The 13,408-nt window shown below is 46.3% G+C and overlaps 2 protein-coding genes across 2 annotated transcripts; one reads left to right on the top strand and one right to left on the bottom strand.

Moving 5' to 3' along the window:
* Positions 1 to 234: 234 nt before the first annotated feature.
* SMDT1 (single-pass membrane protein with aspartate rich tail 1) lies at positions 235 to 3,934 on the top strand. Its single transcript, XM_043881267.1, has 3 exons — positions 235 to 721; positions 2,228 to 2,368; positions 3,684 to 3,934. The coding sequence occupies exons 1-2, from the start codon at positions 536 to 538 to the stop codon at positions 2,363 to 2,365; spliced, it is 324 nt and encodes a 107-aa protein (XP_043737202.1). The 5' UTR covers positions 235 to 535; the 3' UTR covers positions 2,366 to 2,368; positions 3,684 to 3,934.
* Positions 3,935 to 4,976: 1,042 nt separating this feature from the next.
* Positions 4,977 to 13,394, bottom strand: NDUFA6 (NADH:ubiquinone oxidoreductase subunit A6). The gene is made up of 3 exons (XM_043881266.1): positions 13,182 to 13,394; positions 5,903 to 6,018; positions 4,977 to 5,183 (listed from the first exon to the last, which is right to left on the bottom strand). The coding sequence occupies exons 1-3, from the start codon at positions 13,318 to 13,320 to the stop codon at positions 5,052 to 5,054; spliced, it is 387 nt and encodes a 128-aa protein (XP_043737201.1). The 5' UTR covers positions 13,321 to 13,394; the 3' UTR covers positions 4,977 to 5,051.
* Positions 13,395 to 13,408: the final 14 nt, after the last annotated feature.

Genomic DNA, 13,408 nt, shown 5'->3' with positions numbered 1-13,408 from the left:
TATTGGTTCCTTTTTTAGCAGTTTGTGTGAAAGCCCCCATTCCCCCCCCCCTTTTCAGATATATTTTCCACTTTGTTGTACATAACATATACCGTGGCATGAAATAAAATTCCAAAATCATTTAAGTAGCACAAGTAATAAATTTTAATTGTATTTTTAAAATGTTTTAAAAAAATACGATAGTTTGAAGTTCAATTAAAGTGGTCTTTCATTTCAGTAACTCTCTGCTCGAACAAGCCTTGGCTCTCCTGGGTGCCACAACAATAACCGAAATCTGCAAGTTTCACAAGAACTACCCCAGTCAGATGGTCCCACCCACCAAGCCTGGAATGAGGCGTGTACCCGGGCCTTGGCGTCATCCTCGTGACGTCACCATGTGCCGCAGCAGGAACTAGGCGCACTGCGCAAGTCTGTGAGCCGAATCTCTCGTCCGATCTCTACAGTCTCGCGAGGCTTAGGGCGGCGTTCTTCCCGAGCGCGTCACTGGGGCCTGGCACTGGGGTTCTGGGACCCGAACTAGGGGCGGAGCTGGGAGATGGCGTCCGGAGCAGCTCGGTGGCTCGCATTGGTACGCGTCGGATCTGGGGCTTCCCGGAGCGGACTGATCCTGAGGAAAGGTGGTGATGTCTCTGCCGGACGGAGCTGCTCAGGTCGTAGTCTGGTACCGTCGAGGTCAGTCATCGTTACTCGCAGCGGCGCCATTTTGCCCAAACCGGTGAAAGTGAGTGTCTGCCTGGAGGCGGGGCGAAGGGGCCGAGGCCAATCATTGTGGGGAGTGTGTGCAGGTTGACGCTGATTGACAGGTGCAAAGGCCAGTCGAATGACTGCCTTAGACCGGAAGCCGGATCAAGGACAAAGTTTTGCGCTGATGCACTGCTAGTTTTGACAAATGGGAGGAAGTGGCCGGTTTAGTTAGTGGACGTTGGTGAGCTGGGTACAGGGAGATAGAAGATGGGGGTCGAGAGCGGAAAAAGACGGCACTTTGCACTAGCTCATCCAGAGGAGCGCAGTGCCCTGGCTGTTTGGAGCCAAAGGAGTCTGCTTTATGCATACAGTATAGACAAGTCTTGTAACTTAACTACTTCGTAGTTGATGGGATGAAAAACGCCTTGGTAAATAAATGGTTGGTGGGAGAGACCTTATCTTTTTGTGAGTTTGGACCTAGTATTTAATTCATGTAACTAGGTGTGCCGGGAATTATTACAATCAGTGTTTTTACAAATGAAAAATGAGGGGCCAGAGTAGTGAAGCCAGTATGCAAAGCTAGCAGCTGAGTTAGGTTCTGGGATTCAGATTTCCTGTTGGTACAGCCCCCACCACGTCCTGTTTTCCCACTACTGAGTGTTAGTACATGCCCTCAGTACCCTTGGAGTTTTTTCAGTAAAATAAGAACAATCCCTTATACAGAATAAGTTTGCTTTTTTTTTTTTTATTCCAGGGCTGTGTGAGAGTTACAAAACAAAAACAAGTTCTTTTAAAGCTAGTGTGGCCAACGCAAGCTTACACAGAGTGAATTCAAGCCTGTTTCACAGCAAGAAACCGGATCCATGTTAGGCAAGAGCTGCCTTTATAAAGAGGCACGATTGAAAAAAAATTTTTTTTTGAGGGGGGGGAACCCCTGTAGAGAAATAATGAGAGGAAATGTTGAGATTTTATTGAAACTTCTCAAGTCTATTTAAATAGCTAGTCTTTTACTATAAAGACATACTCAGTTTTCAAAATACACGTTTCTAAAATGTAATGTGAAGTTAAATTGGTCGGCACCAGGGAACCAGTTAAAGAACTGTACAGAATATCTCCACTGTACATGTTCATAATTTTGTAATCTGCTTGCATGTATTTAGTGACTTACTGAAGCAAAACTGAACTCTTATTTCCCTAGTCCACCTCCTAGTATCTTCTCACCTGTTTAAAAGCATCTGCAAGTAGTTAATAGCTCTTGCCCTAATTTGGACACAACTGAAGCGACTTAGCAGCAGCAGCCCTAATTTTTAGATGTAAGAGTGCCTTGTATTTTTCTTTCTGATGTACAGTTTGGTGGCCATAGAATCACTTTCTCTCTTCTTCTAATCATTTTTCTTCCTCCGAATTTTTTCAAGGACTTTAAAATCAGGTTGCTTATGATGAATCTGAGGTCCACAGGAGGGAATGCCCCTGAGAGGGCCAGGCCTGTGGTCTTGCTAGAGTGGGCACTGGAGCTCACAGCCACCACTCTGACCCTCTGCAGATGTCCTTTGGCCTTCTCCGCGTGTTCTCCATTGTGATCCCCTTTCTCTATGTCGGGACACTCATTAGCAAGAACTTTGCTGCTCTACTTGAGGAACATGACATTTTTGTTCCAGAGGACGACGACGATGATGATTAACAGGTAAGATCTGCTTCTCACCCCTACATGGACCAGGAGCGGGAAGTGGGGTGGAGCATCTGAACTGTGATGTGGTTTGGACACTCCACGCAGGAGCACAGACTTTTAATGAATTTACACACTTGCTGACTAACATCTTTTACGTCACCTTTTCTCTATGTTGGATGAAGGAAAGTATCTTATTGACTTACAAAATTCACTGGGGTCTCTTCCAACCAGGTTGAATCCCAACCACCCTTTTCTGTTTGCCCTTTAAAAGTGTTAGTTGCTCAGTCGTGTCTGATTTGTGACCCTGATGAACTGTAGCCCTTGAGGCTCCCCTGTCCGTGAAATTCTCCAGGCAAGAATACTGAAGTGGGTAGCCATTCCCTTCTCCATGGGATCTTCCGTTCTGACCCAGGGATTGAATGCTGGTCTCCTGCATTGCAGGCAGATTCTTTGCAGTTTAAGCCTCTGGGGAAGCCCAGTTGCCCCGTATGTACCTTCAATTCTCTCAACCCATGAACTTTGTAGACAATTTAATATGCTTTACACACCCACCATAGCTTCATTTCATCAGCTCCACATTGAAATTTAGAAACTCCAGGCCCTTATCGGTGAGCTCGGGTTAGCAGTGCAGTCTGTGCGCAGGCACTGCAGCCTGGCTCACACACTGCTCACACACCTTCCCCAGGGCCAGTTCCATTCAGCCTTCTTGTGTTGACTGCCCCAATAAGTGCTGATTGGCTGTATTACTTCTGTAAATAAGAACCCTCCTGACTCTTTGGTCTGGTTTTTAAGGCTTGCCATGATCTGGTCACACCTGTTATTCCAGCCTTATCTTCCATATTCCCAACCACATACCTATCCCCAGTTATTCACTATTTCTTGAATTCCCCACACTGTTACCCACTCCCAGGCAGTAGCCCATTATCCCTCCCGACCGAAAGACTGTTTCGCACTGTGCTTATTTCTACCAGTTCTTCATTATCTTTGATGAAGTCTTTCCTCATTCCTCCACTTGCAAGTGACTGCTGTGCCCCCTTACTGATCAGTACCGCTTGTGGTATTCAGTATTATACGCTTAAGATATACCCTAAACTCTACTCGACTACATTCTTGCTGCAGGAAACATGTTTTTTTTTTTTTCTTTTTAAAATATCTTTGGGGCCCCAGTGCCCGGTCTCTGGTGAATGTAAATTTATGAATGAATAATTGAATGTACTCAAAACTCCCTTTCTCCTGCCATGTTTGGTAGAACCTCTGTGGAATTCTCTCTCAGTATATGGTTAGAGGTCTGTTCTGTCAGCCAGCTCATTGCTGCTTTCCTTTTTTGCAGGGCATGGAGAAAGGACAGAAAAGAGAAAGCCCTAACTTAAGAAATGGTGATGCTTGCAGCCTCTCCTCCTTTCCCGTCAGTAGATGGGCCCGGGGAAAGCCCTCAGCCTCCCAACTCCAGTGAAGACCCCTACACGGTCTGTGACCACAGCCCAAATCCCCAGGCTCTGGGAGGTTCCCGGAGATGTGCTGTCCACTGGGCATAATCAGGTTATGAAAAACCATAATAAACATCAACTCTGTGTCACTGAATGATGGCTGAAGTCTCTCAAGTCGGCTGTAGCTGCAGTTTCTTGTCCCTGCTGTCCTGTTTCTGTCCGCTGAACAAATAGGTCTTTGATTTATAACCCAGGGTCTTCAGGCCCCTGTGGATCCACAAAGTAATTTGGGGAACCTGGGACAAATTTTCATTATTTATAAAAGCCCAACAGTTGCACAGGCTAACTCAGGGCTGACGCTTTTGTGCTGAGGAACACTGGCTAGCTATCACATGCAATCAGAAGCAGCTTTGAGTGTTTAAGTCAGTCCTTGAGAAATACCACTTTTTAGCAAAACATGGGTTCTTTAGGTGAAAAAATAATAAAGGGGTTGTTGGTGCTGAAAAATTTGGGACTCCTCAGGGTGATTGTATCTATAGATACTGAAGCCCCTTTTCCAGCATTTTGACTGTCCAGGGATGGACCAGAGACCACCACCATCCAGAGCCAACAGTTCTTTAAGTGGGGTCAGAATGTATTCCTGTCACTTGAGCTACACCTCAGTTTACAAAGGGAGTATTTCTGTTCCGTGTGTGCACTGAACAGCTGTGTCTCTAGCAGAATGCCTGAGAAGGAAGTTAACTTCATCTTAAGGACCAGCATTGTTGCAAGTAGATGGCTAGGCTGCTGAGCAGACATTTTCTTCAGAACCCAGGGAAAGAGCCCAGCTTGTCAGCTCCACCTCTCAGCCTCTTAGTGCTGCTCTAACCCTTTCCAATAGTAAGAGCTGGTTAATTTTGGATAATCTGTGCCATTATACCAAGCTATCCACTCCTGGTGGCTGTAGAAACAGCGAAGTTAACGAAGCCATCTAGCACCATAACCCAGAATGACAGTTTCTGAGCAGATGGCCTCTTCCTTCTGTTTACCGACATGCAAGGCTCGGAGAAAAGAGAATCTAATTTACTGGAAACACCACACTTCAGGAAAAGGGAAAGAACAGGTGGTGTGTATACCGGACCCAACTTGTTCAGACAAAAAGTGAGAGACTACAGAAGTAGAGCTTCCCACTGGGGAACCAATGGAGTATCTTGAAATGACCATCATATGTTGAGTTTATTTTTGCTTTAAAATATTTAAATATCAACATGCACCTTTTCCATTGAGTGATTTCACGGGTCGTGCCCAACATAGAACTTGGACAGGAAATCCTTTGGCCTTGGTGCTTCTGTTTCATGGAAAAATCGCATAACATGTGTCCGCTGCTTCCACACTTTAATAGTTTCTTCCAGCTCCATCTTTCCCTGTACAAGTGAGGAGACAGGGCTCAGTCAAGGGTGGCTGGGTGGAAGTAATACAACACTGAAGGCCAAAGTTAGATCATCTCTTGCACTGACTTGTTGAGTGACCTTGGGCAAGTAATATCGCCTGTCCAGACCATAGTTTCTGCATCTGGAAAATGAGGTGGTGGACTAAATAATCTCTGAGGCCTGTCAAATATATATATTTTTAACCCTCTGGCTGACTGGTTCCAAGGGGATAACTTTTGGTCACCAGGCCTCTGCCCCATGACTGCCTAACCTGACTGGCTTAACATGTACCATTCTTTCCACGTTACTTACTGGCCCGTGCTGAAGTTGCCACTGATGCTAGTGAGACAGACCAGAGAGACACAATCAAGCCCAGGATCTGACTCCACTCACTCAGCCAACTGGCCTGCTCTTCTGGCTGTAAACTGGCAACGTGGTGAAGTGGTAACTTGCATGGATGAGGTTCAAGAAGAATTCAAACTTCCCTCTTTCTTTTTTTAGTTTTAAAATGCAAGCCCCAGTGAATTTTCCCTTGAATAATCTTATAATCTATTTAACCAGGTGAGAACCTCCAATCAATTGTTCCTTTGAAACACTATAGATAACAGTTGCTGACCCAGTTGTTGCTTTTAAATTTGGGTGATAAAATATTCATCTGGAAAGCTCTGGACAAGTTGGCTTCTCTTTTAAATCAGTCAGGGAGAGTCAGTTACCTTAATTACCAGAAGATCAACCACCCTGGGGTCTGTCACGTGCGCATTCTTCTTAAACATTTCCCGGACTTTATCCCGTCCCTGTTTCACAGAGATGTCTAGCTGGAATAAATGCACTAGAGAGAAAACATGATTCAGGGTAGAGATGGTTAAAATGTGTTTTTTAAAAATTGAGTCAATGTCTACTCACTTAATACATAGGTTGCCCATTCACTCCATTCACCAAATATTAGCCAGAGCCTAAGCTCGGTACTTGAGGATGTGAAGAAGCTTGAGATGTGGTACTGTCTCAAGAGCTTACATTTTGTTTGGGGAAACAAGCCCACTGCATTTGAAGAGGCAGCACAGCACAGCTCAAGAGTACGAATAACCTGGGTTCAAATCCCAGCTTTGTCGTCTATCAGCTATATGATTCTGTATACGTTAAACTTCTCTATGCCTGAGGGTATTTATTTACTGGTGAAATGAGGAGGAGAGCAACACATACTAACTCCAGAGCTGCTGTGAGGATTCTATGAGAGAAGGAAAGATGCTTAGGCCAGTGCCTGGCATGGAATAAGCTCTCAATAAATGTCAGCATTATTGTTACACAGAACAACTGGCAAGAGATGCAGGGCTGACATTAACGTACAACGATACGGTATAGGTTTGTGTACCATGCAAACTTAAGAGCTGAGGGAGGCTGCTGAGTGTGCAGATAGGGAAAGGTGTCAATCCAGCAGGCAGTTACTACCATATTAGGTTTACCAGGGGGAAGGAGAGGGAAATTTAAGATCTAACAGCTCCTGCTTTCTAGGTCTTAAATCCACCAGTGCAAACACTGCAAAAATCACAATATTCAGTAATCCCTGATTAAGTGCTAAAACAGTGGGACAGACAGTGACCTGGGAGTTCGACAAAACATACGTATGTCTTTGAAAATTAGGTTTCAGTCATTTCATTCTCATCTCTGGCAGTTACCCTTCAGTGGATTTGCTGATGACAAGGACATGAACGGAGTCTTGTATGGTAGGTAGATGGGATACGGAGGGAAGAAAGGGGCACATGAGGCTAAGCAGAAAGCATAACCAGGCTCATAGGCTAGAATGAGCACTGTGGTTGAGGAGACCAGTGGGCTCATTGGTGAGAATACCCTGCGGTATGGCCATTCCTGTGACAGGTCCACTCTAGTCTATGGAGCTATCACAGCCAGCTCTGAAAACCACGAGGGCCATCTCATGACTGAATTAACCAGCAACAAAGCGTGAATCTTTAATTATACAGGTAGCTTAGTGACAGCAATAGAAAAATAAAGCTCTGCTGAGGGAAAGAGCATGCTAGGCTGACTCAACCAAAGAATAAGCAACAGCAGAATCTAACAGGAGAAACTGCACCCCAGCTTTACAGGAAAGTGTTAAAGAACTTGTCTCCAGTGGAGTGCTGGAGCAGCCTGCCATGATGAGCCAATTATACACAGCTCTTCCCAAATGTGCCGTCAGCAACTTCACTGAGAGTCTAAAATCAACCGTGGGGGCAGTATTCACGGCACTGAAAATGGCAGGGGCTTTCCTGGTGGTCCAGTGGTTGAGAATCCGCCTGCCAATGAAGGGGACACAGGTTTGATCCCTGCTTCGGGGAGATCCCACACACGGGGGCAACTAAGCCCTTGCGCCACGACTACTGAGCCCACGCGCCGAGAGCCCGAGCTTCTGGGCTAAGAGAAGCCCGGGCACCACGACGAAGAGCAGCTCAGCCCTCTCACGGCAACCAGAGAACGTCTGAGCGGCCACAAAGACCCAGCACAGCCAAAAACACACCCCAGTATCACATCAGGAATTTTAGAAAAGAGCCAACAGAGAGACAATAAGACAGAGACACAAATTATTGCAAACCAACATGGATCCTGAACGTTGGAATCTTACCACTAGAGCACTGTGGGGACTTGCCTGAAGTCAGACAACTGATCCCTGGCAAACAGAGGCCAAGAATCCAGGCTGTTGGTTCTTTAATTTACAATTAAGGAAAGGAGTATGAGGAATCGTCCCCCTGGTATCAGTGCTTACCTTTCCTACATTTTCATACTAGAATTCGGTCCAACCTCAGGAGAAAAAACCAAGGTACCTCTATGCACACGAGCGGAGCTGGTGTCCACCTGACTCCCATTCCCCAAGGTCTCCCGAACCACACACCAGTGCACTGGGCGTATGAATCTTCTCAGGAAAATGTTCACAGGCACAAAGGCAAAGTTTTGCTTACAATGTTGTTCAAAGATCCCTGAAAGTCCCTCCTGTCAGGTTAAGAATCCTTGTTTCTAAAGAGACAAATTCTATAGCTTTGTCCCAGCTGTCCTCCTCCTATCCCACCCCCCTGAACACACCCCTTCACCCTTGAGACAGGCTGAGGGAAGGCAATCAGGAACAGCTAAGCAACAGTCTGCCGAACTGTTCTTTGGTCTAAATCGGTGGTCGTCAAACCTGTGATGATTCTGCCCGCCACAACACTTGGCAACGTCTGCAGGCATTTTTGACGGTCAGAGGGAGGGGGAAGAGTGCTAATGGCATCACTGGGTGGAGGACAGGCATGTTGTTAAACATCCTACAAGGCACAGGGCAGTCTCCACAACAAGGAACTATCCAGCACAGATGTTGCTGTCGAGAAGCCCTGGTATAAACCAATTCCAACTGTTCCTTCTCAGCTCACAGATTCCTGGCTTACTCTTTGAATCCTGAATATTTTAATTTCAATTTTAAAAGCATCTGCGAGGCTCAAAAGGAAGATATGAAAGTGCCCCTTCTGGATGAAGGTGACTTCCACGGTGTGTGTTTTCCTCAAGCTACTGTTAAGGCTTTTCTGAGTCAGGAAGGCTCGACACATGCGGAAGGATGACACTGGTACGGTTCTCAGTCATTTGCTCCAATTCATTTTGGGAGCATTTATACCAAGTGCCAGGAGATCATTAGATGGGAAGGTAGCATGGTGTGATGAAAAAGAGCATGGGATCTGGGGTCAAATGAGCTGGGTAAGGTCTCCACACCATCATGAACTATGACCTTGGCTGGGGTACAACTCCTCAGTCTGCTTCCTCATCTAAAACATAGGAGGGAAAATAACCTCTGACCTAACTCCTTTACAGGAATGTGGTAAAAATCAAGTGACAACATCTTATTAACAGTAAAGCACTGATACAGATGTTAACTGTTACAAATTTCAGCACTTATTTCCCATACCTCTATTATGTTTGGGGTTTTAATTATCTGGTTATATGCCTATTTTCCTGAGTAGACCATAAGACTCTTGAAGGCAGGGTTGTGTTTTAATCACTTTTCTATCTCTCTAGGCATCTGGTACTGACCCTGTAGTACAAGAAGTACCCAGTAAAATGGAAACTAAATGAATAGTTTCTATAGAAAGTCTTCTGTCACACTGTAACCAGCAAGCAGCATGTATTATTTTTTTCAAAGGAGGGAATCTGGGGAGGTTTTTGTTCTGTGCTTCCATGCAGAGGCAACCACCCAGGCAAATGGCAGTCTGTTCCAAGTGTCCAGCATAACTGGGCCCTGTGAGATTCAGGGAAAACTACAGCAGGAGCTGAGCAGACAATCAGGGTCTGATGGTGTGATGTGAGACAAGCTTATGTGCCTCAGTTTTCTCATCTGTAAGACAGGGAAACAACCAGAACCCACACCACAGTGAGGCATTTGGCACAGTGCTGGGCCACATGTTTGTGTTTCAATGAATGCTGTGTGTGTGTTCCGTTACTCAGTCGTGTCCGAATCTCTGCAGCCCCACAGACTGCAGCCCACCAGGATCCTCTGTCCACGGAATTCCCCGAGCAAAAATACTGGAGTGAGCTGCCATTTCCTCTTCCAAGGTATCTTTCCAGCCCAGGGATTGAACCCGGGTTTCCTGCATCTCCTTGCATTGGTAGGTGGATTCTTTACCACTGAGCCACCTGGGAAGCCCCAATGAATGTTGCTCAGGCAAGTGTGTACACTGGCGTCACGATATCCATCACTGGGGATTTCAGCTGAGGATCTGAACTAGGATTGGGAATAAGTAAAAGTATAGTATTGCTAATTACTAACATAATAATTATTATGCAATTGTGCAATCTCAAAAACGACAGCATGATCTTGGTTCATTTCTAAGGCAAACCATTCAATACCACAGTAATCCAAGTCTATGTCCCAACCACTAATGCCAAAGAAGCTGACGTTGAACGGTTCTGTGAAGACCCACAAGCCCTTCTAGAACTAACACCACAGGCAAGTTTGGCCTTGGGAGTACAAAATGAAGCAGGGCAAAGACTAACAGAGTTTTGTCAAGAGAATGCACTGGCCATAGCAAACACTCTCTTCCAACAACACAAGAGGCAACTACACATGAAGCACAAGCTGGAATCAAGATTGCAGGGAGAAATATCAATAACCTCAGATATGCAGATGACACTACCTTTATGGCAGAAAGTGAAGAAGAACCTAACAGCCTCTTGATGAAAGTGAAAGAGGAGTGTAAAAAAGCTGGCTTAAAACTCAACATTCAGAAAACTAAGATCATGACATCTGGTCCCATCACTTCATGGCAAATAGATGGGGAAACAATGGAAACAGTGACAGACTTTATTTTTTTGGCTCCAAAATCACTGCAGGTAGTGACTGCAGCCATGAAATTAAGATGCTTGCTCCTTGGAAGGAAAGCTATGATCAACCTAGATGGCATATTAAAAAGCAGAGACATTACTTTGCCAACAAAGGTCCGTCTAGTCAAAGCTCTGGTTTTTCCAGTAGTCATGTATGGATGTGAGAGTTGGACTATAAAGAAAGCTGAGTGCCGAAGAATAGATGCTTTTGAACTGTGGTGTTAGAGGACTCTTGAATGTCCCTTGGACTGCAAAGAGATCCAACCAGTCTATCTTAAAGGAAATAAGTCCTGAATATTCATTGGAAGGACTGATGCTGAAGCTGAAACTCCAGTACTTTGGCCACCTGATGCAAAGAACTGACTCATCTGAAAAGACCCTGATGCTGGGAAAGATGAAGGCAGGAGGAGAAGGGGATGACAGAGGATGAGATGGTTGGATGGCATCACTGACTCAATGGACATGAGTTTGAGTAAGCTCTGGGAGTTGGTGATGGAAAGGGAGGCCTGGCGTGCTGCAGTCCATGGGATTGCAAAGAGTTGAACACGACTAAGTGACTGAACCAAACATGATAATTACAATGATGAATGTTAGATATGAATGAATGTTAGTTATTATCAATACTTTTACTTATTCCCAATCCTTAGTTTGGATCCTCAGCTGAAATCCTGTGATGGATATCATGACACGGGTGTACACAGGCCTGAGCAAACAAGCTACAGATCACTGATCCTCCCCACAAAGGTGTTGCACCCCCTGGAGCTCCCCCTACCTGGAATCTCCCCTGCTCTACAGGCTCCTGTAATCCCCTGGTTTCTCCTCCTCTTCTCAGGACCCTCCTGACTCTGGGCTTATCTTCTCACACTATTTGAGGGACAGTCTTGGAGGGTGTTGGTTCTGAATTAACTCAATATCTGGGTTCTAGCCTCAGCTCAGCCATTGATGTTTTACCCTTTGCAAAGTACTCTTCCTGTCATCTGGGTCCTGTCCCCCACCTCCTGTCCTCCCTGCAACAAGAAAACATTCTTGGGCACCCACGAAGTGTTCTGCCAGGCAAACCTATTTTTAAACATCTGCATTTGAATACACACACCACCTCACACACTAGCTACTATCACTGCCCTACACTTATCCATCTGTTCCCTGGACGTCTGTGAATTTGTAGTCCCCAGGGATCACTCGTTTCTCCCTTCCTTGTATCCTCTGGGTTTCAAGTTTAAATTCTGATCCTTGATAACCTCTTAAAAAGTCAACCTGAGGGCAGTGACACTGGGGAGCAGACACAGCTCTCATACAGTAAAGAGCTGGGTTCTGCATGGACAGTAAGCCCTATAAATAACAGTAACAATAACAAGCAGCAAGAGGAGCAGCATTTAATGAGTGTCTAAATGTCAGACCCTATGCCAAGTACTTTAGATGCATAAACTTATTTAATAGAGCAACTCTCTGAAGGCACTATTATTATCATTCTACAGATGAGGAAACTGAGGCATAGTGAGATGAAATAGCTTGCTCATGGTAACACAGCTAGTAAGGGCCAGGGTTTGGAGGCAAGTCCACATAACTACATTCTACTGCTTCTCACACACAGGTATGGAAGTGGCAGCCCTGAGAGCTATGGTGCTCAGGTCACTTAAAAACGCAACTCCTCTCAGACCACCAGTGGTGGCCTCCATTAAAACACACTTCTCCAGGGGATCTTTCCAACCCAGGGATCGAACCCTGGTCTCCAGCATTGCAGGCAGATTCTTTACCGACAGAGCTAGCAGGGAAGCCCTAAAAGACACTAAGTCAGATTAGACAATTACAAAATATCAACAGTGCCTGATATTTGTACTGCCCTTGACAGTTTGCCCAACTTTTCTTTGGTCAGGGACACTGGGCAACAGCACTGATGGAGATGCCAAGACAAAATCTCTCTGAACCCAGGGAACTTATGTTTTAATCCTTCAGGAGGTCAGACTGGCTCTCTGACATCTAAATGAAGACAGCGGTTCTGGTGGGGGCAGGGAAAGGAGTTCCTATGGAATATTAGGGGCCTGTGGAGCTAGGTAAAAAGATCTGGGAGACTGCAGAAGGAGGCCACCTCACCCGGAGGGACTGGAAAAGGCACCACCGTCTTACTGGATGACCTTGGGAAACACTTCCCTTCTCCGGTACTGCTTCTCTGCGGTTGCTTCTCTGCGGTGGATGTGGGAACCAGGTGATCGCTGAAACCCCACAACCCCTTACCTATATAACCTAATGAAGAGTCTGTAAATACATTCAGGAACTCGAGTTGGGTTCCAGATCCACCAGGGGCGGGCCCTCGGCCTTGCACAGATCACTTCGACTCTAAGTGCCTCGAATACTTCATCTACAAAACGAAGTGTGTCACTGACAGTCCCGGCTCTCCCTCCCAAGGGTTCAGGAAGAATTAGGGGGCCAAACAGCGAGGGCGCCTAGAAGCGCGGCTCCGACGCACAGCACGGCTGGTCTGACCCCCGAGCCGCCGCCAGGTCAGGTCCACCAAGGCTCGTGTGACCCTACTCGCCTGAAGCGCTCGGAATCACCTCTGCTCAAGTTGGTGACCTCAGCTCGGCCCGGCAGAAACGGGAGGCCGGGACGGCTGCGACCTTGGGCGGCTGCCTCCCGGACCCCGCGTGAGCCGCTGCCTCTCACCAGTGTTCGGCACCTCCCGATACCAGGCTCGGTAGAGCTCGCGCACCCTCCGCTTGGCCTCGTTCATATCCCGACTGAAAATGGGCTTCACCGAGGTGCTAGCCGCTACAGCAGCTTGGCGGAGTCCGCTCGCCGCCATCTTGCTGAGAAAATCACTTCCCAACTCCACCTCCGTTTCGACCTGTAAGTGCGGCCGAGGGACGAGTCTTTTTTCTCATTGGCTAGAA

The sequence above is a fragment of the Cervus elaphus genome, chromosome 22 (assembly GCF_910594005.1).
Source record: "Cervus elaphus chromosome 22, mCerEla1.1, whole genome shotgun sequence".
Lineage (NCBI taxonomy): Eukaryota > Metazoa > Chordata > Mammalia > Artiodactyla > Cervidae > Cervus > Cervus elaphus.
This window is presented reverse-complemented; position numbering and strand designations above follow the sequence as displayed.

Bases quoted from the DNA above. Each gene is read 5' to 3' on its own strand.
- NDUFA6 (XM_043881266.1), bottom strand. From the start codon at position 13,320: ATGGCGGCGAGCGGACTCCGCCAAGCTGCTGTAGCGGCTAGCACCTCG. The intron at 6,019-13,181 runs GTGAGAGGCAGC...TTTTCTCTCTAG, and splicing joins TCGGGAGGTGCCGAACACTG to TGCATTTATTCCAGCTAGAC. The intron at 5,184-5,902 runs GTAACTGACTCT...TCACTTGTACAG, and splicing joins TTGATCTTCTGGTAATTAAG to GGAAAGATGGAGCTGGAAGA.
- SMDT1 (XM_043881267.1), top strand. From the start codon at position 536: ATGGCGTCCGGAGCAGCTCGGTGGCTCGCATTGGTACGCGTCGGATCT. The intron at 722-2,227 runs GTGAGTGTCTGC...GACCCTCTGCAG, and splicing joins TTTTGCCCAAACCGGTGAAA to ATGTCCTTTGGCCTTCTCCG.